General features: G+C 41.8%; 1 protein-coding gene across 2 annotated transcripts in view; it reads left to right on the forward strand.

Moving 5' to 3' along the window:
* The window catches only part of LOC139728977 (uncharacterized), a 36270-nt gene extending 12994 nt beyond the window's left edge, over positions 1 to 23276 (forward strand). For both annotated transcript variants that reach the window (XM_071639912.1, XM_071639906.1), the window contains exon 2: positions 21044 to 23276. In XM_071639912.1, coding sequence (XP_071496013.1) covers positions 21044 to 22122 — 1079 coding nt within the window. In that variant the 3' untranslated portion in view covers positions 22123 to 23276. The remainder of the gene's footprint in view (positions 1 to 21043) is intronic.
* Positions 23277 to 27153: the final 3877 nt, after the last annotated feature.

Genomic DNA, 27153 nt, shown 5'->3' on the forward strand with positions numbered 1-27153 from the left:
GATAGATAGATGGATAGATTGGTAAATAGATAGATGGATAGATAGATAGATGGATAAATAGGTAGATAGATAGATAGATAGAGAAAGAGAGGAGTATATACAGTGAAACCGTAATCCAAACTCAAGCAAACGCCTATATAATTATCTTCATAACATAACGTATAGTTATCCAAAAGGAAATGAAAGCAAACAAAGGATACCCGAATCAGAGACAAAAGTGAGCAAAAATCCGTGAAAAAAGAAAACCCCAACCAAATGGACAGCAATAGTCGCAGAGCCAGTATAGTTAGATATTAAAGGGGTGGTATAGTTATGCTTTAGATGGGGCCCCAGGTTCCTAGGCTTTATGTGAGGTTATAGTGAGAAACCTCTTATGGAAATCGTAACAGCATACAATTCAAGAGGAATTCAATGATTATTTGATGAAAATTGGATTTGAAATGACTGAGAGTATCAAAAAACAAAACAAAACAAAACAAAACAAAGAGGTCCTAATAAAAGATTTGGACCACTTTGTTTTACTTTGTTTTTGGCTATCTCAGCCATTTCAAAGCCGATTTTCATGAAATAAACTTTTAATTCCTCTAGAAATATTGCATGCTTTCTAACATTCCATAAGTGGTTTCTCCTCATCTATAAGCTTAAATTTGAATCCCCCATCTCAACCAAAACTGCACCATCCCTTTAACGAAGCAGGACAGAGCAACACAGCGCCTTATCAAGCTGCTGCAGTAACTGAGTGGACATTTCCCTCGAGAAATAAATAGGTGTTAAAACCAACCACTCTTGACAAAGGACGTACGTCCGGTATACGAAGTAAGCCGGTATTGGGCCAAAGCAAAAGATGAAACTTCGCCTTGGGATACAGCATGAATGGAGCTGGTAAGTGGGAGGAGGGGGGCTCCAAAACACTGAAGGTCCTTCTTGATAATGGTGCATTTCCGCCAGACGTAGGTACGAGAACAAAAACCTGTGGTCCTGTATAACCAACTTGACATCGGTGGGAAAAACAACAACAACTAGAAGCAAACGAAGAGAAAGAACAAAAGCAGAAATGCTGAGAGAAGAAAGAGACGAAGAAGACGGAGCATAGAGGTCCATGACAGTCAAAGACATGGGACATCTCCCCTGGGAGAGCTTGATGCAATTCCATTACCACTTACTGCATCGCACCGGGCTACGCTTTTTGAGATACACTTTTACGTGTTCTCCAGTGCACTCTCGACTTTCCTTACATTATTTTCTTTCTACCTGAGCCTCTGCATCCCCCCGCAACTCTGAATCGAATGAAGACATGGATTAGTTATTCTTTAGTTTATTGCGTCACCTTGAGGTGATTCACAAAGATAATTCGCAAAGACAAATTCGCAAAGATATTGAAAAAAAAAAGGAATGAAAAACAATCTGTCTAATTTCATTTTCCTTGTACATCTGTGAATGCCCTTATCTATGTTTCCGATACTCGGTTCATCTCGGTAAGCTGTGAAGATGTTCAAATTGAAGAGATGGCAAAAGCAAGGAGCATACTGAGCATGTATTCTAGTCTTGCATCCAGACACCGGCGAGACTGTTTACCTTCTGTACACTTGCCCCTCGTATGAATATGTTTCACTGGGTATGCAGCGCCCTGTTGGAACCACAACGAAATCTTGGCGCCCTGATGGCTTTTGGGACAAATTTTTTGGCCGTTTTTGAGCGCCAAAAAATACCTCGATTGTTGGCTGCCACTTCGCGTGTGATCGAACACCTCGAAACCCGGACGAACTCCGTCAAGATGTTTTTACTTTATAATATCGATATTGTTTATTCGCTGGGCTCTTCATTCTGTTACACACCGAATTTCCTTAATTGGTAGTGTCACGAAGCATCACCAACAAATCGGTTCATTAATCGCCAATACTTTGGACGAATGGTGTGATCGGTAATGGTGAAATACTATATGATGTGTTTGTGTTTGTGTTAGGAGAGCGCCATGTACTCGTGGTTGTTATTTGTTGTTTTGTTTACGGAGGTAATCAAATATGTCTGATTTTGATAAATAAACATCCAGACGCTGATTGAAAGCCACAGGAGTCTGTATACTCTTCAAATCTTCTAAATACCCTTGTCCCGGTTACAGCAGTTACCACCCAGACATGGGATATTTTTTTTTTTTTTATTCTCGAACCTGCTGCCAGAACAAGTTGGCATCATTTAAGATGGGTCCGTGCCGCACAACTTCTCATTTGATCTTGTTCAAGCTAAACTTCGTGCTTACCGTTTACAATTAAGCCTTTCTCGTTGATACAACAAAACATTTTGATGTTCATGAAACATCCATTGCCAGGACCTGTCATCACATTACGACAGAATCGGCCATAAAGCAATTCACTTCATCATGTCGACCCTCGACCAGTCTGCTGTCTATGACTGTCGATTTTGATCGATCTATCTTTTCTTTCGTCTTTCCACTCATTTCTGTTTTTTTTTCTTCTTCTTCTATAAGACTCAACTCGCTCTGTCACTTCTTTCACAGTTTCTCTGTCAATATTCGTTTGGCCAAGTTAAATTTGTTCCTAAGCAACTAGTTCGTGCCGGTCTTAATATCTCATGTATGACACGTTTCGATAAATGTTTATTCACGTTTGAAGACAGACTTCTCCCTTTCTCTCTCCCTCTCTCTTTGGGGTCAAATTTTGTATGATCTATCTCCTGTCAAGTTTCGATGGGAAACTCGGTTGAAACTTTGGTTTTCTTTTCTTTTCTTTCTGTTTCATTCGATCGAAAGAAAAAAGAAACAAGAAAACGAAATTATAGGAAGAAGAAGAAAAAAGAATACCAAGAAATGAGAGGTGAGCTGAAAATTTTGGCGCGACCTGAGCTTACCGCACAAAAAACTGTTCATGTACGTATGTATTTCCAAATCTATCTGCCCAAGTATCGGTGAAAGATGATAACTCTTATTTGAATGTGTGACCATACTAAGACATTGGATTATGGTTCGATTCTTGAATATCTGGACTTTAACCATGACAAAGCGGGTGATGGATCATAGCTCTAATCAACCGTCTTTTAGACATTCGATTAACCTGCGGGATATTATGCAGTAATTCATTTCATTTGATAATTTTGTCTGCGTAAATGTACACAAGGCTCTGTGAATTTACATAAAATATCAGAAATCTAAATGTTTGCATTAAATATTCAGGGAATACACAATTCACGAGCCACAACTGCTACGAACCTGCCCTATATGAGGCGTGGATGCGCATTATCATAATCCATGATCAACCTACTTCTATATAGGGAGGGACGGGCGACCCACTAAATATTTAGAAATTGGTATCAACGTTTTTCACCAATACACTAATATGCCCAGCACTTCACCGTTCCATGTTCCCCACCCGCAACGATGGTTAGGAAAACATCTGTTTTTCTAATATTACATTTAATCAGCCCCACCAATAAAGTAAATTGAAACAAAGTAAAGCAATATAAGAAATACGGGGGGGGGGGGGAGGGAGGGGAAGAGGAGGCGGAAAAGGGGGTAAGGAAGCTGGTAGGTACGCTTAATTCGTACTTCACATGCAGTTGGACTGAATAATAACGATATACCCGCAATTTCATGCAGTATATTACCACAATGCGAAGTTAGACAGGCGCTTTCTACCATATTGGCCTGAGAGAGGCTTTCATCAGGCAATACGTCCATTAAATTTTACTGTGCATAATATGTCAAACTAAGAAAAAAGAGAAAGAAATAAACAAAAGCAAAAACAAAAACAAAAACAAAAAAACACACGCTCATACACAATGGGAAACGGTATCTTTTTCCTCATCCTCTTTTCGCTATTTTTTTTTCTGTAGTTTCGTTTTTCATATGGCCACATCTATTACAAACTCATTTTAACAAGAAGAATACGAATATTTGATTTGAAAATCAGTAGACAATCCACTCTTTTCTGCTGACACAGTAATTGAACAAAATAGTTTTTATTTGAGAGAGGAATGGATAAGTCGTTCTGTCTGTTTTGCTTCGTCATGCTGTAAAGTTCCTGGCTTTTTTTAGTGGACGTTCACGAGTTGTAGGGCCTTGAATTTCACTTTTAATACATCGAGGCTACATTAATATGAGAGAAAACATGCAATCTTTACCAATCCGAATGTCTTAAAGGGGACATTTGAGATCCAGTGAAGTGAAATGCCAGCCCAAATATCAAAGCAAGGAGCAGTTTGAAACATATAGGCCTATATTCTTCGATTGTTTTTTATTTTTTGCACTTAACGAATAATAATCATGCTATGTTTCCTCACACCGTTTATGTGGTCATGATGTTTGGGGATTTATTTCATCATGTCTGGAACCTGCATTTGTTTTTTATTCTATTAGATGGTAGTTCTGAATGTTGCGTTAATATTTCTCCTCAAAAGCTGTGCTGTCGGCTAGTGTGTCCAATTCCTCATGATTTTTGCGGGTTTTTTTTTTTCATCTACCTCCAAAGCAGTGAGTCGATCTTTGTATTGTTGATCCTCTTATCGACCTGTCGTCACTGTCATTCTTCAAAAGGGAGTGATGATGAAATATCAAACATAATCTAGAACGGAAGTTCAACGAATTCTTTTAGTCGGGTACCTTTAGCTACTTCGAACTTTGTTCTGTGTGAGTCTGTCAACATATAGAGACACACATATCATACGAAGCTATTCAAATTCCGTTTGATGCGTCAGTCTGGCACTAAAAAACTCAAACATTCACATCTCCGACTACATTGTGTCATTGTCAAGAAAGGCTATATACATGTACTTGCACACAGGGTCACATGTTCTCTCCAGACAGTTCCATCTTCTCCCAGTGAACATGGCATGATAAAATGTTGCTCCGTCGGCAAACAGCGCTTGTCGTCGCTATCTTCGAGTACACATGATCACTGTTTACTTGGCTGGCGGACTGTTGTATTGTAAAGGTAAAGGGAATAAAACATAGAATTACGAGTACTCAGGTGAAGCGCCGTCATGGCAGTGATGCAATTTTGGCATCAATCCAAGAATTGTGACATCAATTCAAGTATTGTGACATGCCATCGCTTATCGTCGAGAATGTGTCTTCTTTTCCAGCTATTTGCACTTAATCCAGAATCGCCAGATGACAAATGTGATAATTTCGTCTCAGTCATCACCGTGCCACGTTAAGGGTTGTACCATTTGTGTAGCAGCTTGAACACGTTGCTATCAGTGTGACCTTTGACCTGCAATGAGAGTTAGTCATTTGATAGGTGGGTTTTTTTGTTGGGTGTTTTCTTTCTCTTTGTTTCTGTCATCTGGTACATTATGGTGCTTTGTGCAAAGTAATCGTGTGTTGTTCAAAGTCTGGAATGCCGCATCAGGCCATCATATAGCATTCTCTTTTATATCTTTGCTCGTCCATTATTTTGACTAATTATTGATCAGACGATCAGACCCCCCCCCCCCCCCACCCTATTTCATTCATTACCCTCGGGGAATCTGTTTAGAATCTAATCGCGCTAGACACATCAGCTGCCACGTGCTCATTTGTACACAATGCGATCGATAGATATTTGATAACAATCGATTTTCTTGCCTATTCTCAAGAGCTGAAACAAGAACAAAATACAACATCACATTATCTTGTTTGGTTAGGTATTTTCATGCAGACTTCTCTATTTCCACACCGCCAAAGAAATAAATATTTCATATTTGCTGCTGCGATGCTACGGAGAACAAGGGTCTCGAAGCTCATGTTTGATGGAGGGATGGGGCAAATTGGATGAAATCCATTCATTCCATTTTTCATTACACTCGCTCGAGCAGACGACATGTTATACTCTGAAGTCTGCGTGAATATCGTCACGTCAGTACGACATAGGTCGGGTCGTAAAGTCCACTTCTGACACCAACCCAATAAAACCTTGGCAGTTTTTTCGGGAATAAAATACGCGTCTAACCTTGCAGGAAATAATGAACTACAAGAATTTATGGCTGGTAAGTGTCTCCGCGCAGATTTTGTAAACTTTAAGAGGAACGCTAAGCAACGCCACAAACTCTAAACTCTGATAGCCCACATAAGAGTAAACGAAGGAGGCGCAGCGTGTCAATATAATATCATTCTGTAGCAGATAAGATTATATTGTGTGTAGAAGGCGTTGGTAATCAGAATCAGTTTCCTCTTCTTTCTATCTATATTAAGACATATTTCACAGTCAATGGACGCAATGCCATAAAATCCTCAGTTTGTAGCCTTTTTTAATGTGTTTAACTATGCGTCGGTGCTCATTCTTGTGTACGTGTATGCAAACACTGCGATATCACAAGTAGTGACGGTTTTAGGAGTCTCTTCCTCCCCCACCTGTTTAAAGGGATTGTACAGTTATGGTTGAGACCTAATTTCAAGTTTCTAACATTTTTGATGAGATAATGAGAAACCTCTTATAAAATGTGAAAGAGCATGTAGCTCTATGAGGAATTCAACGTTTATTTGATGAAAATTGGTTTTGAAATGGCTGAGATATCAAAAAGAGCGATTCTAATAAAGTGTGGGACCCACACTTTATCACGATCGCTTTGTTTTACTTTGGTTTTTGATGTTTCAGTCATTCCAAACCCGATCTTCGTCAAATAAACTTTGAATTCCTCTTAAAATGGCATGTTCTGTACTATATCTTAAGTGTTTTCTTGGTATCTCGCAAAAAGTTAAAAACCCAATTCTCATCTCCACCAAAACTGTACTGTCCCTTTAACATGATAAAGTTTCATGTAGCCCTATAGACAACGATCGTTTTGTCAAAGTACGAGGCAAATTTAGCCTGGATTAGCTACGAAGCTGCCGCCTGATGAATGGTGTATGTGATGAGAAATGTGATCTTCAGTCAGATATGAATGTTTAAATTGCGTAATGCTTTATCAAATAGATATTTAAATAAATATGATAATCAAAATCTTATTCCTGCCTCCCCCACGTTTCTTACATTCTTTGCGTATTGGAGGTTTGTAGTCGCGTAATATTCCGCTGGAGTACGGGAGATTTCCAGTTTGGGGAAGAGGGTAGGTGAATGATCACCACTCAACCAGATGTTCTGTTTCAGTTGGATGTGCACATGGGAGGGGCTAGGGGTTGCTTGATGGGTGAACGGGGGAGAAAATTTTGAAATGGGGTAGGGGTTACTTCAGTTCATGGAAGGTTCAACCGTTTGGCGACAGTGCATTGGGGGTTTTGGCAGATCGTTAAGAGCTCGTTTTTGCGAACGTCATCGCATTTTCAACGCCTTTAATGATCATTCAGCGGTGCTCAACCAAATTGGCAAGTGATTGCATTTACGCATGTCCATGGCAGATTACAACATGGGCACTGCCATTGTCAAGAATAATGCCCATATCTACGCGAAACCGCAAGTATTTCTCACACATTCACTTCTAACCTCGTCCCCCTGCATTCTATACGTAACCCACATTGACCTTCAAGAGCTGTCCCAGTCGGGGGATGCTGCAATCGTCGCTCTATGAGAATCTCATCCCAGTGCTGTTATCCCGGTATCCATTGAGCCCGATGTTGTATTAACCTCTTGGGTTCTGGCCGCAAATTCCTGCAGGGAAACCCGAGCTAGGGCCACGCGAACTAGACCAACAAAAGCTGCATAGCCCCGTCCAAAAGACTCTCCATCCTCCACGGATACTGTCCTCCCGAGAAGAAACCCTCGATGATAGAAGCGACAAAGTATCACTCGATGGCGTATTGATATTAAGCCCCCGCCGTGTCCCCAGTCTTCAAAACTCATTCTGATAGCGGGTCAAAGTTAGTCGCTTCTCAAGGATTTTCCCCTCATACTTTTTTTTCTTTTTTTTTCGGAAAGGTCAGAATATTTTCCTGGAGCAGAGTATTCCCATCGAGGATAGCATTATTTATTGCCACGGGGATATACACGGGAGAGAATGAGACGTGGCTTTTGATAATCGTGATGTAAGGTTAGGTACTGGTTTCTCGATTGAAAGTCACTACAAAAGAATATCAAGTAATCAAACATGAGACACCAGATGATCCTATCAGAAAATTATAGAAAAATAAGAGAAACAATGGCAATTCAAGGAAACATTATCTTCTCACTGTTAATATAAGCCTCTTCCAGTCCAGAGCAATGTTTACTGTCACCCCGACACTATTACTAAAGCTAATTCTCTATCACCGGACGATAATTAAGTCAAAATATTAGAGACGACTAAGAAACCTCCCAAGTATGATTATGACGTTTTGCTTCTCAGGTATAATAGCGTGTTCATGACAATTTTACTCGGTGTAGCTGCTTCTTCAACACTCCTACACTGAACAAAGAAGACACGTGACGCTCCGACTTTACCTTGCATTGTTCCAGCGTATTACCATTTTTTAAACGCAGCGCGCGAATTTAGACGTAAGGGTCTAACTGTGGCCACCTTCATTCAGTAGAAGATGGTGTCTATTTCATTGTTGCTCTCCGCACAATATATTATCTGGTTTAATCTGGGTGTTCCTCAGTCTAAATACGTTTGGGCAAGGAGTGTTTTACCGTAAAACAATCAAAGCGCGTACGTCACGGCACCATCGAGCGAGCATCATGTAATGATGGACGTTTAGATTGGAGCCGCAGCAGGTATACGCTGGGAACACCGCAGGCTGTCGAAAGAAAGAGCTGCCAGAAACACGTGGTAGCAATCTTTTGGACAAGAACAAAAAAGCAAAACATAATATGACAAAGACAAAAAATCCTTAACTCGATGGTTGTGAAACCACGGATCCCATTTGCCCTTGTGTTTTCGATTCTCCTGCCTGTAATTTTCGCATTTTACGCAGTGCCGACACGGCAGCACGGCGCTTTTGTTTGCACCAAAGATGATAATGTATTGTAGGCTCCTTTTTGTTCGTGGGTGCGATCTCGTATCTTCCAGTTTCTACCTCTATTGGAGAAAGGGAGTAACAAAGGAGCTACTCCAGACACCCGGGTATTCGATACAGCTGTTGCACCGCCTTGGTACACCGCCTACCATATTGACAAATCTAGCTACAAGCTATTGTAGAAAAAAAAAAAGAGCGAGCTGAAAATATGTTTAGTAAAGTGATAGGAGGCCGAAAACCCGGACCCGATGTTGTCGTCCTGTATTTGAATTTCATCAGAGCTTTATTCTTTCTTCTTGTTTGATTTTTTTCCCTCGCCATCACTGGACTGTCAACAGCGTTGCGCCGGCTGCTGTATGTCCCATGAGAAAGTTTGGCTAGCCGAAATCTTGCCATCGCGCTCTTCCTCTTCCCTCCTTCGATACTGTTTCGGCACAGCGAGAGTTTTGACAGTTGTATGATTTGACGAGTTTTCCGTTCGCGCGCATTTTTTTTTTCTCTCCCCCCTTCTTCTCCATGGTTGCCATCTCAGCTGGGATCTGTCGTCTGGGCCATGGTGATGCGCGTACGGCACGCAGGAAGTCGCAATTCCCCCACCCTCACCCTCTCGGGCAGGTTTCCGGTTGCGAGCCCGAGTGTTTCTGGCGAGATTAGGTACAGCCTCTTATGGTAATAGAGGAATAACAAAAACACGAAACCTTTCCTCCTCCTTTACTCGAAAGTAGGTTCCGAATTTCAACACCTACACGCGTGCCCCGAAGAATTATTGCTCTCGAGACAATAGAAAATGGCTGAGCGTGGTCGCGTGGTAAGCCGGAAACCCCCCATCACCAACTCCGTGGCTCGTGTAGATAGGACCAGGAATGTCCCGTGTTGCGAAGGTGATAAGGTTGGGCAGAGGGGGGAAGTCCGTAATTTCTGGCCGGCCTCGGCTCCCTACGAAGACAATCCTTCCCCGTGGTTGATTGCGGGAGGATCGCTGGGGGAAATTGGGCAGTTAGCGCCTTGATAGGACGCGCACGAAAACATCCCTTATAGCATGTCACCTCTCCGCACTAATGGTCTCTCCCGTATTCATTAGGTGACAAAATGTCAATTTGAGGAAAAGGTGCATGTCTCTGACACATTGGACGGTGACGATGTCTTTTTTGATAGCCATACAGGTTGTCACTAAGATTGTTTTGACGATGACAAGGGAGTGGTCCCAAATCTTACGATCTGTCAGCGTAAGTGAACTTTACTAGACAAATACTAATTGAAGCATTACCCTCACAACTACTCATGATTATCACAAAATGGATAAGAAACAACAGCATTTTGTTTGCATTTATTTGCTTTATTGTAAGGGAAGTATTGAAAGTTAATAGATGTTCGGTAAAGGTGTATAAACATGACTGTACAAATCTTAAGAGCGAAGGGGGGGGGGGGTAGTTCGATATCATTATGACACGAGGAGTCCTGTCTATAACTGGAACATAAATGGTTAACCATTCAGCTGCCAGATATTGACAGGGACTGTCTTTAGACAGTGCTATCCCATCGCGCAGGGTAACCCGGTGCTTTCCGTGAAGATGTTGACAATGTCGGAGATCTCTTGGGAGAATCAGGGCCAATACAATCATGGCGTCTTTTCACCTGCCGAGCCCTCTGCTCTGCCTCGCTTGTTCTGTGAATTACAGAGTAAAGAGGAAATTGCAGGTTTGGGCTGTGAAGACCTGCAGGATGTGTGTTGACAACGCGGAGGAACGTCTTGGGTGTGGTGTCAATAACCGGTAATTTACTGATATGGACCGGGGATACCCCTTACTAAGAGTCTGTCTGACAAAAATACATGACGTAATGACGGGTAGACGTCATGAGCGAATAACAACAGGTAGTGTGGTTCGTCCATTGGTACGAACTCAGATGACAAAAACAATTTGTATTACAAGCAGCGAATTTTATGCTTAATCTTCATTTGCGATGTTTAAACGCAATTGTTAAAGTGCACCTATCACTTAATTGCCGCAATGGTCACGTGATAATAATACGTCATCAAGAGAGAAAGATATCCCAGCCCAAAAATTGCATGATGGGAAATAATTTGAGTGGAATAATATCATGTACACAGTTCTAGTTGATAAAACGTACAGAAAATGATATACTTTGCTACAATATATGACATTCCAGCTACATTCATATCTAATTCTATTTATTTTTTTCTCGTCGGGGAGGGGCACGTTATTTCTTGTAGTTGGGGAGTGATTTGATTAAAATTGATTTATTTGATTTGATTTGATTTGATTTGATTTGATTTGATTGTCTCGTGGAGAGATTGTTATACTATTACCTCCTCACTGTTGATATATGCATCTATATTCATTCATTTGCTTGTCATGCCTGTAAACGGTCAGGTCAAATAGCATTGCGACAATAATTGTCCAGCCTTTTCTGTGATATGTATCCACTCCGTAAGGCCAGAAAGCGCGGATAGGTTTCTGATGAGAGGATTGCAGGAGCATATCATGGGAAGACGAAACAGTGGTCATCCTGTACACGTTGGGATATTGTTTGAGCGAATTATAGGAACGCGTGTCCGTCGCGAGCCTCTAATTACGAAGGTGAAATTAATGCACAAATCGTTAATTTCGGAAGGCGCGCCAGCCGTACGTGCCCCCAGGGGGTGGCCGTCAGCTGGGGCAGTGTCGAAACTAGTCTCCGTCTCAGTCTCTCTTTCTTTTTCTCTATGTCGTTCGAGCACACACATTGTACTTTAATATACATAACACAAATACACATTGCTCACTCTTTCTTCCTGCTAGTCTTTCCTCCAGATGAGGGCAATACAATAGTTGTTTGGGAGGGGGAAGGCAACAGCGAAATATGAAACTGCCCCCCCCCAAAAAAAAAAAATAAAAAATAAAAGAAAGAAAGAAAAAAACAAAAAAACAAAACAAAACAAAACGAAGCTGTCGGCACTGGTCGCGGTCTCAACTATTTGTTATACCTCCATGGAGTATCATCTTGTTCCAATGTTGATTTCGCTTATCGATCTCCATGTTTTTTTTTTTTTTTTTGAGGTTCGAAAAGTAATAATTAGGACAAAAATATAACATGTCAACATTTTTCTAGTTTAGTCGGTTGAAGTTTAATCAGAAATAATCGAGGTAGATGACACTCGGTGACAGCTGACTCACCGTGTTATCACTCGAGTCGTTCTTGTCTTCTTCAATCACGGCTTACGAGCAGCTCGATTTTAATCTATCATCTTATATGAGTATGTCAGAAAAATAGGTTTTTGTATGCGCCAGAGAATGTAGGGGAAAAATGACTGACTCGAAATTGTAAGTTCGGTCAAATCGAAGAGAGCTGACGCATAGTTTTGACATATCGGGACGCCAGAGCGAGTCTGGCGAGTGCATGTGTTTCTCCGCGTCACACGTGATAGCAAACAAGGGTGTGGGAGGAAAAATGGCGGCGTGAGGAACGCGCCATCATCTATCTTCTTCCATTATGTTTCGATCGATTGATTGCTATGTTGAGCCTCACATCCACATTTCTCGCTCTTCCTTCCTTCCCTTTCTTTTCATTTTTATCTCTCTCTCTCTCTCTCTTCTCTATCAAACATTCCCCTTCTCTGTCGATGCCTGTTTTCTTCTGTCTCTCTCTCCGTCTTCTCTTTTCTTCCCTGCTGCAAAGAACACAGTGTACCACAATGTGAAACACTATGTGAAACACAGTGTGAAGACATTGTGAACACAGTGTGAAATCTCTTCACACTGTAATACATTTGAACATTTTAACAGTGTGAACACATTGTGAATCATTCAATTCACAGTGTGAATCATTAGTTCACAGTGTGAAACAGGCCATTAATATGTGAATACACTGTGAAAAACCCACACCACAGTGTGAATTAATCTTCGGACTGTTATTAAATGCGAGCGTTCGTCACATCTCATAGCCGACTATGTGAACACAGTGTGAACACACTGTGGGACACTGTGTCCTTTCCAGCAGGGTTCTAATGCACACTTTATTTTTCTATTAGGCACTACTTCAATCTTCTCTGTCTCTTGCACTCTCATCTTCCGATCCTGTCTTTCCTTTCTCTTCTTCCTCTTCTTTTTAAAACAAAACAAAACAAAACCATGTTTGTGTCACTGTCTCCCGGCCTCTCGGTCTCTATTCCTCGAATCTTCGCTCATCACTGGTTCCCGACGTGCTGGGGCACACCCACTCATAACTCGGCACGTGGCGTATAAATACATGTGATTCGCCGCCCCTTTTCATTACGAGATTGCGGACAGTATAACAGACACGTGTTGCCACCCCTCAATACATGTATGTTTTCAAACAAAATAGCCCATGACTTGAAGCGTTCGCTCGGATAGGACACAAATAATAACGATGATAATAATATATCAACACATGTGACAGTAGGTAGGCCTATATCTACTGTCACGCATCTATTATCTTCACATTATGCGAACCTGTTGGAAAGATTGGATACATAAAAACCACCCATAGCAAAACAGACGATGTTTCAGACATCGACAGATGATTCTGACACATTGGGCGCACAGTGTCATTTCCTGCATTTACTTCAATCGAAGGGTGCAAAACACTGAATGAACCACATAATACTTTATGTCATTAATTGATGACGTTAGAACCATCCCACTGGAGTCCAATGTAGAAGGATGCCATCGTGCTTTCAGTGCCGCAGCCACCCAAATCATTAGCTCGATTCCTCCCCATCCGTGCATGCTTCATACCTACTCTAAACTTCTCGACGTCAGTTTGAACGAAGGTATATCTGCAGTATTTCGACGACGCCATTTTGTCTTCTTGATATTTCAAATTTCTCAAATCTAAGCATAACGGAATGGGAGTCAGCTGATGGTATTATAGATGTACCTCACGAACGCACACAAATTGCACACACATTAATTTTACACCCCATCACGGCTTTTAAACGTTATCTGAGAATATGTGTGCTTAACGACGTTTTGGCAGAGTCTTACACTGGCAGTTTTTGAATTTTTCTGACCACTATCTATCCAGATAACTGGGTTTGATTTCCTTCGATAAGAGTCACGTTTTCGTATCCTACCCGAATTTTGGCAAAGCCATTATCATTACCACAAATTAATCATTATCCACGGAGCGGTTAGACTTAAGATGCTGAAGGCTATTTGGACGGCATGGTATAAACGGGTCGCTGATTGCGGATCTTGACTTGATCTAAACCTCTTCTAAAGAATTCTGGTTTGGCTCTTCCATCTCGGGGTTTTGTTTTCTTGGAATAAGATGTAAGCACTGAGAATGTTCCAGTCGACCCAGGAATTCCAGCCGAAGTGGAACTACACATGTAATTAATGCTCTTGTGCAACTCAGGATGTCACTACGTGCGTGCGTGTGTGTGTGTGTGTGTGTGTGCGTGTGTGTTTAGCTGGGATGTGCTCGGAGAACAGTTCAGCAAAAACAATTCTTGTGCATTGTAACGAGGAGTACTTATTCAGAGTATTATATAAGATACCCATATATCTAGCTATACTAATATATAGCTTGCTAGAGAGATATAGGTGGACAGATAAACAATTACGCAGAGAAAGGGGAACTGATGTTTTTAATATCTTTAGCAGAAACTGGTGACGAAAATAACAGACAAAACAAACCAAAATATATTTCCTCAGTTGCTAATAATAGTCACAAAATGTCAGGTGTTATAGTTTTGACCGTTCTTGGTGTAGACTTGTATCCATTCCGAAAGCGTTGTTTTCCGTTCTTTAGGAGTTACTTTCAACCTATTTTTGCGTCGTTGTCAGGCTTTTTGAAAGGATGTGCTTTATGCGATAGCAAATAACGCTAAAGTGTGAGTGAAGAAGTGATAGAAAATAATGATGACAGATCGTGTAACTTCCCTGAAAATTCAGTCGAGCCCGGACAATATAACATAACATTGATTTATGACTGCTAATTGAGTGAAACCGAAGCGTTCTATTTAAATGCAGTTGTCGCAAAGAAAACTGATAGATCCCAAGGATTATTCTCCGACCTCACCTGTCATTACGGCTGCCTTAAATTTCGTATTATCATTCAAGCAAAAGAATCGTAATCATAGAACCCAGCTACCTTTTTTAGGTGTTTGGGTCCAAGGGCATGGTTGTTGAAAATTTGCCGAAAAAGAGGGCAAAATAGCTCTTCAAAGCCAACTCCACACGTCGGGGGAACAATCGACGACTGCAGCCCACCCCTCCCCACCTCTTTGTCCATCAGTGTGAAAAGGGGATGATACGAAATTTGCGTCGACTGTTTCCCATCTTTTGCCTCGTTTCGGAGGTCAGTTGGGCATGATGTACCTGTATACTTGTCTAGGCACCCACAACATCGCGACAAAAGCGTTTTGTGAACGGATAACAACGCGATAATGGGAGAATGAGACCAAGGTTACTGAAAGCGTCGAAAAAAGAGAAACACCCGAAATAGGACCTGGTCCAACAAGAAACGAGGTGATCTATCCCGAAGGTACGCTGAGCTTTCATCCTTTACCGTACACTGGTTCCTTCACGCCCCGGAATCCCCCTCCGAAGCAGGGGGTCTTTGAACCGCTATGTTTTCATTCCGACTGGGGTTGAGTGTTAGGGTTCCAGAATCGGTCGCCCCTGTGATTCTTGAGTTAACATCGGAATCTCCGAGGCGTGAGGTTGTTTGAGGTTATCAAAAGTGCACCTTTTATCCTCGACTGTCACTTGTATCGCACACATAACACATATCAAGTTTGAGGTATCAGAAAAGAAATGGAATATTGGTAGTTTACTTTCGTCTTTTTCGTCTGCAACCATAACGATTTTCTGACGTGTAGTCATTAGACAGTTTCAAGGTACTATGAAGATATTTGATCAAAAATGCCAAGAAATAAGTCACAAATTGTCTTAAGAGACGAACAAGTTCGGAACACAGTGGATAAAGTATTACTAAATAGTAATAACATCTAAATCGTTTATACCGTTGTGTTGGTGTGATGGTAGGAGTGCTCATTATACAAAATCACAAAGCTGCAATGAACATGACAGAATCATCGTTATCATGCATCTACTGCGGCAAAGTTACTCTTGTCAAAACGTCATACTCTTCCCGTTCATGGCGATCGACGACCGAGAAGGGGGAAATTACTATCCTTTCTTCATAGTACATATCATCCGCAATATGAAGTGCACGAAGCTACACAGGTCTGGAAAGATGTTGATCCAATTTAAGAAAATTCTTCACGACACTTAAAAAAAGAGGGGGTGTTCTATCTTTTTTTTCTTTTTCTTTTTTTAAGAGTGGGTGTCAGTTTAAAAAGGAGTTTGTTTGGAACAGCAACTCCTGTGCATCCCTTCCCACGTAATACAACCATATTTTGGCAAAGAAGGGCTGAATACTTGTGGCTGTTTTTACTTTATTTCAGATCAAGAAGGATGTAGATAAAGGACATGGCATATTTAAGAGAAAACTTGGGGGAGGAGGGAGGAGTGGGAATTTTTCAGCGCATGCGCCCTAAGGAGCCGGATCAAGGTGTCATCTTGTTGTTGTTTATGATGATGATGATGATGCCTTTGATTTCTGTTGTTGTTGTTGTTGTTGTTGTTGTTGTATTTGATTACACTTTCACCAAAGATTGGATATCATCGTCTGCGAGGCGATGAGCCATCACTCGCGGTCAAGACAGGAATTTAGTCTTGCGAGAGAGCCAAGGCAACTCGCTAATCCCAGCTCCAGACGAGACTCCAGTTTAGCTGGGCACACGATTTCAGCTGACCCGGGTGCGTTGTAAAGGGGCGCCCTGCCAGAAGCGCCATATTGGACCCTGGGACAGTCGGTGTGCGCGAGGGAGGGAAAAAAGGCAAAAACTTTTATACGAGCTTTTCCTTCTGCGCAGCATGTCTTATTTCTTTTATTTCTATATTTCCCCTGTGACTGTCAGTGTTGCCCAAAACAACTGAAGATGGCACTTTTTTTTTTGCGGAAATCCGTGACATTTCCACATCTTCTAGATCTGACAGAGCTTCGGTACGGATTATCATTTGTCGCTGGTTACTGGACGTACCTGAGATTGTTTTTTTCCGTCCATTCAAAGTATGTACTACAGTCTAGTGCTTTGGCACCGACTGCGTTGTTCAGGAACACGGCCAAATGTTACCTGCACACCCGTAAATCACTTGATAACCAATTTGATCCTGTTCTTGGTTTCGTTTTTTAGTTTCTCATGACAAACCCAGTTTAGTCGCCTCGCTGTTCAGCCAAAAAAAGTTTACTTTATTTCGAGCTTTTCTAGCTCAATTAACACATTTGAAAATATGTGTAATCATGATGCTATTTTATCGCTTGGTTCCAAATTTTACCCGACACTAAGTAATCGGCTCGGAGCTTCGTACTTTGCAGATTTGGACAACGCTGCTCAATTATTTGATTAAAGCATACACGAATTTTGACGCACTCGACCCAATCACGCGTTCGTGCACATGTTCAAGTTCGATTGCTTCATTCAATCCTGATTCCCTAATTCAAGAAAAAAAAAACAGGGAAAGAAAAAAAAAAATGACTAGTGTCATTGGAGCGACCATGGCAGTCCTCGTTGAAAACCACGGCAAACATTGGAGTTGATCAGCCTTCCTGCTAAGGGGCAGAACAAACACGCCGATAAAATAACGAAACATTTCCAAAGCAAATTCCAAAGGGCGAGAGGCGGATGTTTGTCCTAGATTTGGAAGCATATAATATATAATATTCAATTTCTTTTCCGTGTGTGCTGCAGAGTCATTCTTACGAGAACGAGACGAGTGAGTGACGTGGTGTGGTCGCAAAATGAATGTCAGTCAGGTACCTCCTCGGTCCTCCAAAGTCGCTGCCCATCGCGTAAGGTTTACGCCTATAGAGTCTTTCAGGGGCTGTAGTTTACACACGTACAGCGCGCCCTCTTTGTCGAATATTATTTTTTTCCCCGGGGGGGGGGGGGGGGGGCATCTGTGTGTCTCATTTGTTTTCATCGTTTTGAATAATGAGTGATGAATGTGTCTATGTGTGTCACTGACTTGATGTTGTTCTGCATTGACCGCGCTATACCTGCTAACTAGGGCATTCGTGCCCCATGTCAACAACTCCTTCATTACTCTTCATCCTCCTCATAAGTGTCGAAACAAAACTCCTTATTTAAGAGCGACCTGGATTACCTCGCTATACTACTATACTATTGTGTCCATTTACAAAGAGAGAAAAAGACAGAAACACGAGTTGTTGTTGAGAATGCAGGTCAACGGCAGTCAAAAAAATCACTGGAGAGATTCAAAGAGAAAAAAAAAAGCAGTCTGAAAAGTAAAACCAAAAGTATCATTCGCTACTCGGTGCTAAGAATGGTCAATTGACGGATAGCCATAATTAAAAAGTACGAATCTAGATAAACAGATCGGTAATAATGTAAGTAATAGAGACGAAAATAAGCGAGTAATTGCATGCAGGATCGTCACCGTTCGTTTCGATACCTTTGTGTGCCTTGACGATTATTTTGTTCTAGTGAACCCCATCTCCCCCCCCCCTCCCTTAGAAAAGAAAAAAAAAAAACCACCGTGATAAGTATTGTATTGTTTTATGAAAAAATTTCATTCGAAAGTAGCTTTCATTGTGTTTTAATTGTTGGTGTCACTGGAGTTGAATGGTGTAGGAGCCTGACCTGCAGACCTGCAAAGGGGATAGGGTTGGGGTGGGGATCGAGGATGCACGCAGATCAGATCTTAGTTCATGGTGTCAATGAAGTTTACTGACATCAATGTGTCTAATGATAGTAGCGTTTATGATCTATATACATCAAGCTATCGCGTTAGCAGTTATATAAATGCATGTACAAATAATAGTCGAACAGCCCATATTTTAATGATGTAAGATAGTAGACAAGAAAAGGATAAAGTGTTTCCTACGTCTGTTTTTGTTGTTTTGTGGTACAAACGGGAACGATGAGTGTAAGTGTCGGGGGGGGGGGGGGTGGGTTTGGTAACATCATTGCAGCAATGCAAGTGCCGAATCATCACATCACCTAACCTTCAAGTCCGACTTTCTGCGATGTCTGAATGTTCTCCTGGCGTATTTGGCCTTGGAATGTTTGCCCGCCGGTTTTTTTTTTGTTCCCATGTCACACAATGTTTGTTGAGTAACCTGCTCAGTGACACCCTGCACTTGTTTCTACTCTGTCTGACGCTAAGGCTTCCCCGAGAACAATGTGGAAGTGGTTAACAAGGATGAGAGTGCCTTGTTGGTATCAATTCGCGGCGGATACTATGGAGACGAAGTTAGATGAAGGGATGGCTCATCTGGTAGGTCACCATGAGGAAAATAAATGATGTGTGCAGAGACAGGGACCATGCCTGTTTTCACTGTCATTTTTTTAAGACTCTGAAGGCTCGCATTAATCACTCTGTGCTGAAACTTTAGGGCGGATAGATATTAGCTTTGCACTGCCTCGTCAGAGTCAATCAGGTGGTGGAGTCCACAGCAGCGCTTCCAGCCCTCGGCCTGTTCCCTCGACACCAGGTGTCTGCGACCCCCAAATCCCTGGATAAGGCACGAGACATACCTCGCAGGAACGCGCCTGATGCGCAGTATCTAGATATAAGTAGATCGCACCATTCACAATGTGGTAATGACGTAATCGCCATGACTCTTGCGGTTTTCGGGTGAAATGTCTCCGCGCAAATTCTCCCATCATCCTCCTACTCCCCTGTCTGATTCCCGTTCAGAAAATGCATCGTGATGGTTTCGGTTTTTTCCTGCTCTGTACTTTCGAAGGCCCTAGTGCCCTTGAAAGTGCACGAGTGACGCCTTTCCTTTTGGCAGCGACAAGGAGCTCGACAAACAAGGATTTACTCAAGTCGAGTTGATGACGAACAACTGGTTGCGTGTATGATGCTGAGATGATGGGATTAGCAAATCGTCACATGTACTTATCGATGACCGAAGCTTGAGGTTGAATGCATATTGGACATATTGACAACTAGACGTTATGAAGAAAAAATGAAATGGGTCATGATTAACGCAAAATTGTTTCGGCCAAATCATGCGCCATTAAGGCTATATCATTACTATTGTCTGCAAAAAATGAATTACGTAACCTGTATGGATAAGCAGACCATAGCATTTATTGCATGCATTATTACTAGCTAATGGTAAATTGGTGAAAAGGCAAGATATCGCAAAGATCAAGAGCATTGTTTGAGTGATCCATGAATCCCCTCCTAATTTCTTCTTTTTTTAACCTAACCGGACGTTTAAAGTATTAGGAAATCTCGTTACTGTCTGCACCGAGGCAGATGGACTAAGGGCATGAAACACTGCGTTAGTTGACGGAACGTCTTGACTAGTTGTCTTGTTGGCCGCGGGGTAGTAGACACGCAGCATTTTGCCATTGACTAGCTGTCACGTGAAAGGGGGAGGGGGATGGAAGGGGTGTGAGTCACTGCCCCAAATCTGTTGACTGTTCGAACAGCCCCCTTTCCGGTTATCCACATCCCGCAATGCCCGGCCCTGTCAGCTCACGGCTACGGACGAATCTTCGGCACCGCCGACCAATTTCTGCGCCGTCATCGTGACAAAGAGTTTGATTTATTCTGAGCCTTGGCACTACTTCTGACTCGAGACTTCTTAAATCCGTGTCCTGTCTCGTACCTTCCTCCTCCTCAACTGCGTCCTCCTCTGAAACACTTCCCCACCCCTAGCCCATCCCCGACCCCCTAGCTCCCCATCCCCATCTCTTTCCATCTCTTTCTCTCATCGGCATTACGACAGAATGCACGGAAAAATGGACCAAGGACATTATGCGCCAAAATCTGCCGTGATTTATCACTGCTATTTGGTTAATTTCAAACCACACCGTTTGTGTGCGTTATCACGTCTTGTCTGTCTGCTCTGCAGCAGCAGCCGTATTTGAACCTTTTTTGGAGTGAGTTTGGCAATCTGACAATACGTCTCGTACGAAGGCAGACTTTATTCCCGCGTCATTAAACCACTTTTAGAAGCATTCTCGAGTTCACAGTTGTCTAACAAACTTGGTCACGTGGTAGTGCAGTGAAAATTTCATACATTATATATAAAGCCTTGCATGTATGAGCTCTCTGACGGCTTCAGCATCATAATTATTTCGTCTCTCTTCCTTTCGTTTCATCTCTGCAGTTAAAGGATCCAGCAAAATGAAAGGGGATTCCTCCAGCTTCGATGGCGTCATCCACAAGAAGTTCAGACCCAATGGCGAGAGGCATCATCTGTCTAGCTCAAGTCAACCCCCAAAGAAGCGCCGGGGAAATTTGCCCAAGGAAGCCGTCAACATCCTGAAGTCGTGGCTGTACGAACATCGCTACAACGCCTACCCGAACGACCAAGAAAAGCTCTATCTCTCCCGAATGGCGAGCCTGACGCTGCTACAGGTCTGCAACTGGTTCATCAACGCACGGCGCCGAATTCTCCCGGAGATGATCCGCCGCGAGGGGAGAGACCCGGACAAATTCACCATCAGCCGCAAGACCAGCAAGAGCTCGTCATCCGACCGGATCGAGGGACGGGAGCGAAGCAACAGCGAAAAGAGCGACGATTCCGCCGTTTCGTCGGTGTCGTCCCACGACAGCGCCATGGAGACGATGGGTGCCACGTTTCACGACACGGACTCGAACGCGGCGGACATTAGCTCCGAGGGAGAGTCCGACAGCGGGTGCAATGACTGCCGGACCCCATCTCCGGGTGCTCGCAAAATGTCCATCGGAAGTGTGTCGAGCTCGACGTACGAGTACGCGCAACCGAGCTCTGTCCCCACATACCTTCGCGAACTTTCCAGCGACATGGTACATCAGCTACGCCTTCACGAGGCGAGCAAGTACCACCCGACTCCCGTAATGAGCTCGCGCCATAACTCTTCGCCAGCACTCAGCCCCGTCCCCTCTGCGCATCCGTACATTCCACTGTTCTACTCCCGAGAGTACGCGCAAGCAGTCCTGCACAAAACGAACATGGCCGAGCGCAAGTCTCCCCTTGACTTGTCGCTCAAGCGAGACAGCGATCTCCTGGCTGCCCATAAAGCGGCTCAGTTCCATCGCGCCTTGGCGGAAGATGCGCTCGTCCTCCCTGCATCGGCAGCTCACATGATGCAGACAATACCGCCCTCTACCGGGAGTCCCTTTCACATGCTGGTGGATGCCGCAATCTGGAGGCGGGAAAACGAGAAACCTGGACAGGGGCAGCTATCGGCAGCGGTCTGCTGACTGTGACTTTTTCCCTGGACAATAAACTTTCCACTCCTACAAGAAAATTTGGATGTCCTTGATTTCAATTGTCAAAACTGTTCGTGATGTCATCATTGAATTACGCCATCTTTTTGTACTTTACACCTTTAAGCAATGAAGCTTCCATGCGCTGTTTTCTCTTTTATTTTCAAAGCAATGTCAGCATGTTGATTGCAACTCATCAGTGATATACGTTCAGTGGGTTTGATGTACTTTTAAGAGATTACATTTCTTCAACTATTTGTAAAAATGGCCTGTAAACGAAAGCAAGATTTTTTCTTTAATTTATGAAATACATTACTGAAGCTATTGAACTCTATCTGTTCGCTGATATTTACTATTGTTGTTGTTGTTATTATAGTTCTTATTTGATATTTTCGCTCTTGTTACTGTTGTTATTATCATTATCGTGATTCTTTCAGAGATTTTCAATTACGTAGTACTTGCTCGAAATGCGATTGTCATTATGTCGAAGGTTGAGAATGTGGAAACAAATGTTGACTGAGTGGAGTTATGGATTTCGAAAGAATGTGGATGCGATTGTTACGTTGTGTCGTATCAAAAGAAAAAGACACGTGTACCTACCGGGATGTTGTGAGGGTTTTACAACGTCAATAGCAAGTGTGGTAAACAAAATGTACATTGTAATTTGTTAGAAGAGGTGCGATGCTCAAAAGCTCGCATGTTGGGTTGTGCAGGGATTGGTTGTTGAACTTAGCTAGCTAGCATCGCCACTTTTTGTGGATGTTATCAAGGTATGAACGGAAATGCAATGACGATCAATTTTTTTTTGGTTTTTTTTATTTCTCTCTCCCTCCTTCTCTTCTTTCATGCGCTAAATGGTTGCGCCTATGATGTCAGAAAAGTTGTTAGAAATGTTATTTTTTTAGAGAGAGAGTGGACGTGCTCTTGCAATATCCTAATCACATTTTAGTTTGTTTAGTTTGATTTTTTTTTATTTAATAAGCAATGAACAAATCGGATTGTCTGAACCCTTGAGTACTTATTTTTTTTTTTTAAGTATTCTTGCAATAACGATATGGAATATCGCATCGTCGTTATAAACGACCTCGTATACTCTTAATAAACGTGATAATTGTTGGGTGATTAAAAAGTTGTGATTGAAGCAGGTAAATGGGAAAAGACTGGGTTGTCGAATAAGTCATGCAACTCTGTGTCTGCAGCTTCTTGGCACACGTTGCGAATTATCACTCCCATAAGATTGCGCTGGTAGCAGCAATAATTGTACCAAATGAACTCAGTGAATGTGCCTTATACCCAACGGATGTGCTCCTTCTGTGTCTTCCAAGTATTGCAATATCATGTCTACTATGATTGCATTTTTTTTTGTAAGAGTCAAATGTAATTCATGTCACACAACGATGAATACAGTTATTAATGCATTTTTTACATCCACGAATTGCAATTTTGTGGACGTTTGTGTTATCTTTGTGGAATGGACATGTTAGATCAACCAGGACAATTTTCTAATTAGTAATCTATTCCCGGTGCCACTGAAAACAAAGCGTGTAATGCTAAACTTGAAATCCCATCTTCTTGTGTGTTGAGGTATATAGTAGAAATAACGTATACTGTTTAAGCTTTCTTTTGGCGAGTTACTTTAGCGTTGGGGTAGTTCTTTCCATCTTATCTTATAGTCTTCAATATGAGACATGGAAATGTTTTGCCAAATGTAAACCACCCATCTTGCCTGTATATGTATCATTTGCCTTGACCATACGGAACCCCAGTCCTGCCCGTATTCTGTATGATATGACTGCCCCAGCTCACGCGTGGATTCAAGTAGGTTTAGGGACATCTCACGAACACTGAACACGGATCCTATTATAACATTGTTCTTACGCACGTGGGTAACTGCACATGTGTAACAGAAATATGAGCACTCAGATTTGCATAGAGATAGAAAGTGTGAGAGAGAGACAGAGAGAAAGAGAGAGAGAGAGAGAAGGAAGGAGAACGTGAGAGAAAGGCATGAAAATGGAGAGAGAGAGAGAGAGAGAGAGATGGGGTGGAAGCAAGGATGGATGTTGCACAGAGCAAGACAGAAAGAAGAAAGATTAGATACCTTGAAATCCAAGCGGTGCTGGGAACAAAAGCAATACTTGCCGATTTTGATATCATAAATGAAATCTCTTGTTTTTGCCACCAATGTATTTATAAGGACATACTTAGCAAAACCCAGATGAATCGTATAAACTTTGCCATGTTGCCATGACGACGTGAAGACCAGCACTGTCTTCACGATCTCCTTGAAATATTTTTAAATTCCTTTTAAGTATTTAAGTAATTAAATTTCGAATGCTAGACATACGTTTGTAATGGATGAGAAGTAATACTTACCGAAATTCAATGTCATATCTTCGTTAGTACCCGCGTCTACTTAAATCTGAAACATTTCCACCTTAAAAGTATCGTAAGTGAGTGCTTGCCGTCCATATTCATTTTGAATTTTGTTTAATCTCATTTTTATTGTGTTTAGTCAACAGTAAAGTGACTTGGATTTTTTTGCATATGTGACCAATAGCCTTGAGTTAACATATCTCTATGACGTAGCCAGTTAAAAGCCCCGGCTTTATTGAAATGAATACAAACATCGGGTTCATTATTTATCAAGTTATAATTAGGAAATGAACACATTGTCATCCCATCGATATTGATGTATTCAATTGTATTCATTTGAACCTTCCTCGTACTATATTAGCCTTCCCCTTGTTGAGTAAAGGAACAGTAATCAAAGTGCCAAATTCAATTCACTTTTTCCTTGGCGACCCTGCGCAAATACTTACCCAGAATGTGCGTGCCTATGTATGTAAGAATATTCAATCATTCAGCCACTCGTGTCGACTTGTAGAAACATAACATGCTAACTGGATGCGTCTGTTGCACGCTTTATGTGATACAATACGACCATTTCATATCCTGAAATGATGTTTATTAATCTTAAAGATTGTCTGTATTTTTCCCTTTTTATGTACGATCGACTTTGTTCTCCCGAGGTGCTACGTGGAAAAGCTAAAGTTCATTTTGCACCCCTTTTCCATGTTTTCTACCAAGCAAACATTTTTTTTTTTTTAGCAGTCAACTTCTCAATGCGTTTAATGTGGATCAACTCTCTTGTGTACATATCTTTTGCTCTGTTGTCCTATGATTAACGCAATGTGTTTTTTTTCTTTGATAAGGTCGGAATGTGAAATACTTTTACATGACATTTTTGTATGTAAATACTTGTATGTTTTTGGACTTTTGTCGTTGTTGAAAAGGAAAATAAAAAGTTTCTTAAATAAACACACCCTTGTGTGAAGATTGGTTCGACGTGTCATAACGTGTGAGAGATAAAGGTTTGCTTTATATAAGTGTGTCTTAGCCAGGTATACCTAATTTAGCTTATTCGGCGAGCATTAGGACCCAAGCCTTGATGATGTTGAATATGAAAACCCCGCAGCAATACTGCTTTGTTGTTACTTAATAGGAGACACTTTTGAGACAACTCGTAACGGCATAATTTAGTTCCAAGACCCCCTTTGTTTTTGTTTTGTTTTGTTTGATGTATGCATTTTTGCTTTGTTTGTCTGTTGTGTGTGTGTGTGTGTGTGTGTGTGTGTGTGTGCGTGTGTGTGTGTGAGATAGTGTTTGTGTGTGTATAGAAAAAAGAACTAGAGTGTGACAAGAAGAATACTCAATACGCAAGTAGACAGGAAAAAGGAATATATCTGCATATATATTCTTGTATGTACATAAAAGTACTATATGATAATAAATATATATATATTATATATACAATATATATATATATATATATATATATATATATATATAGAGAGAGAGAGAGAGAGAGAGAGAGATAGAGATAGATAGATAGATAGATATAGATTTACAGACAGATAGATATGAGAGAAAGAGAGGGGGGAGGGGGAGGGAGAAAACTCAATGGTCAGCTGGACGGATACACTAAAAGTTAAATGAAACTACATGAAAACTGCCTATCATGTTAGAACAGACATGCAAATTAACGTAGACAGGTTGACGCGGTTGGAGAGAGAGGGAGATTTCTTCTTCGGCTTTAACGGTGACGATGTGCTTGCACATGATTGTGTTTGTTTACTTGTGTGTGTGTGTGTGTGTGTGTGTGTGTGTGTGTGTGTGTGCGTGTGTGTGTGTGTGTGTGTGTGTGTGTGTGTGTGTGTGTGTGTGTGTCTCAGCTAAAAAAACATTTAAGCGTTTAAAATCATTGATGCCCACTGGTTACAGCCTTTTGGTTAAACAAGAAACAATTATTGAGTGTGGCAAGGTATAGGCTACTCTTCATCAAGGACATCGCAAAGTATATACGTGGTATATTCTTGGTACCATGAAATTTGCTCCTGCGACAATTTGTTCCCATGATTATGTCTGCACGCGAAGTCAAACATAAATTCTACCCACAAGCATAACCCTAACCCTTATCCTAATCCTCACATCAAACTAAACTTAAAACCCTATCACAACCCTAACCCTATAACCCTAAGTCCTTGGAGAAAATAAATCCGGATCAATTGTCGCAGGAACCAGTCATGTCACCATTATACATAATTATATCATGCACATAAATTTATCCCTCTCTGTAGTTTTAGGCAAGAGTGAAAAAAAAAAAATCTTAAAGCTCTATAACCTCCCCCCCCCCCCCACACACACGCCCACATAAGTCACTCTCGCAGTATACGTCGTGCACGTATAGGCACTTTTATCCATTTATATAATGAAGAAAAAAAAAAGAGAAAAAAGAGAGAGAGAGAGAGAGGGGGGGGGGGGGGAGAACAACCAATGGGATAATAAGGGGCAAAAGAACAATCTGTGTTTATATCAAAGGTGTTTTCGTGGCAGTAGCTGTTGACACCCGTCTACAAGCATGGCAGGCGAAGGGAATCGCAAATAATGTCGGGACGTACCCGCGACATCTTCCCCGAGTTTGACTATACGTTCTAGTCCATCGGCCGTGCACGACAACCAATC

Source organism: Diadema antillarum, unplaced genomic scaffold, assembly GCF_040938485.1.
Source record: "Diadema antillarum isolate AM-2024a unplaced genomic scaffold, OU_Dant_1.0 scf00000020, whole genome shotgun sequence".
NCBI lineage: Eukaryota > Metazoa > Echinodermata > Echinoidea > Diadematoida > Diadematidae > Diadema > Diadema antillarum.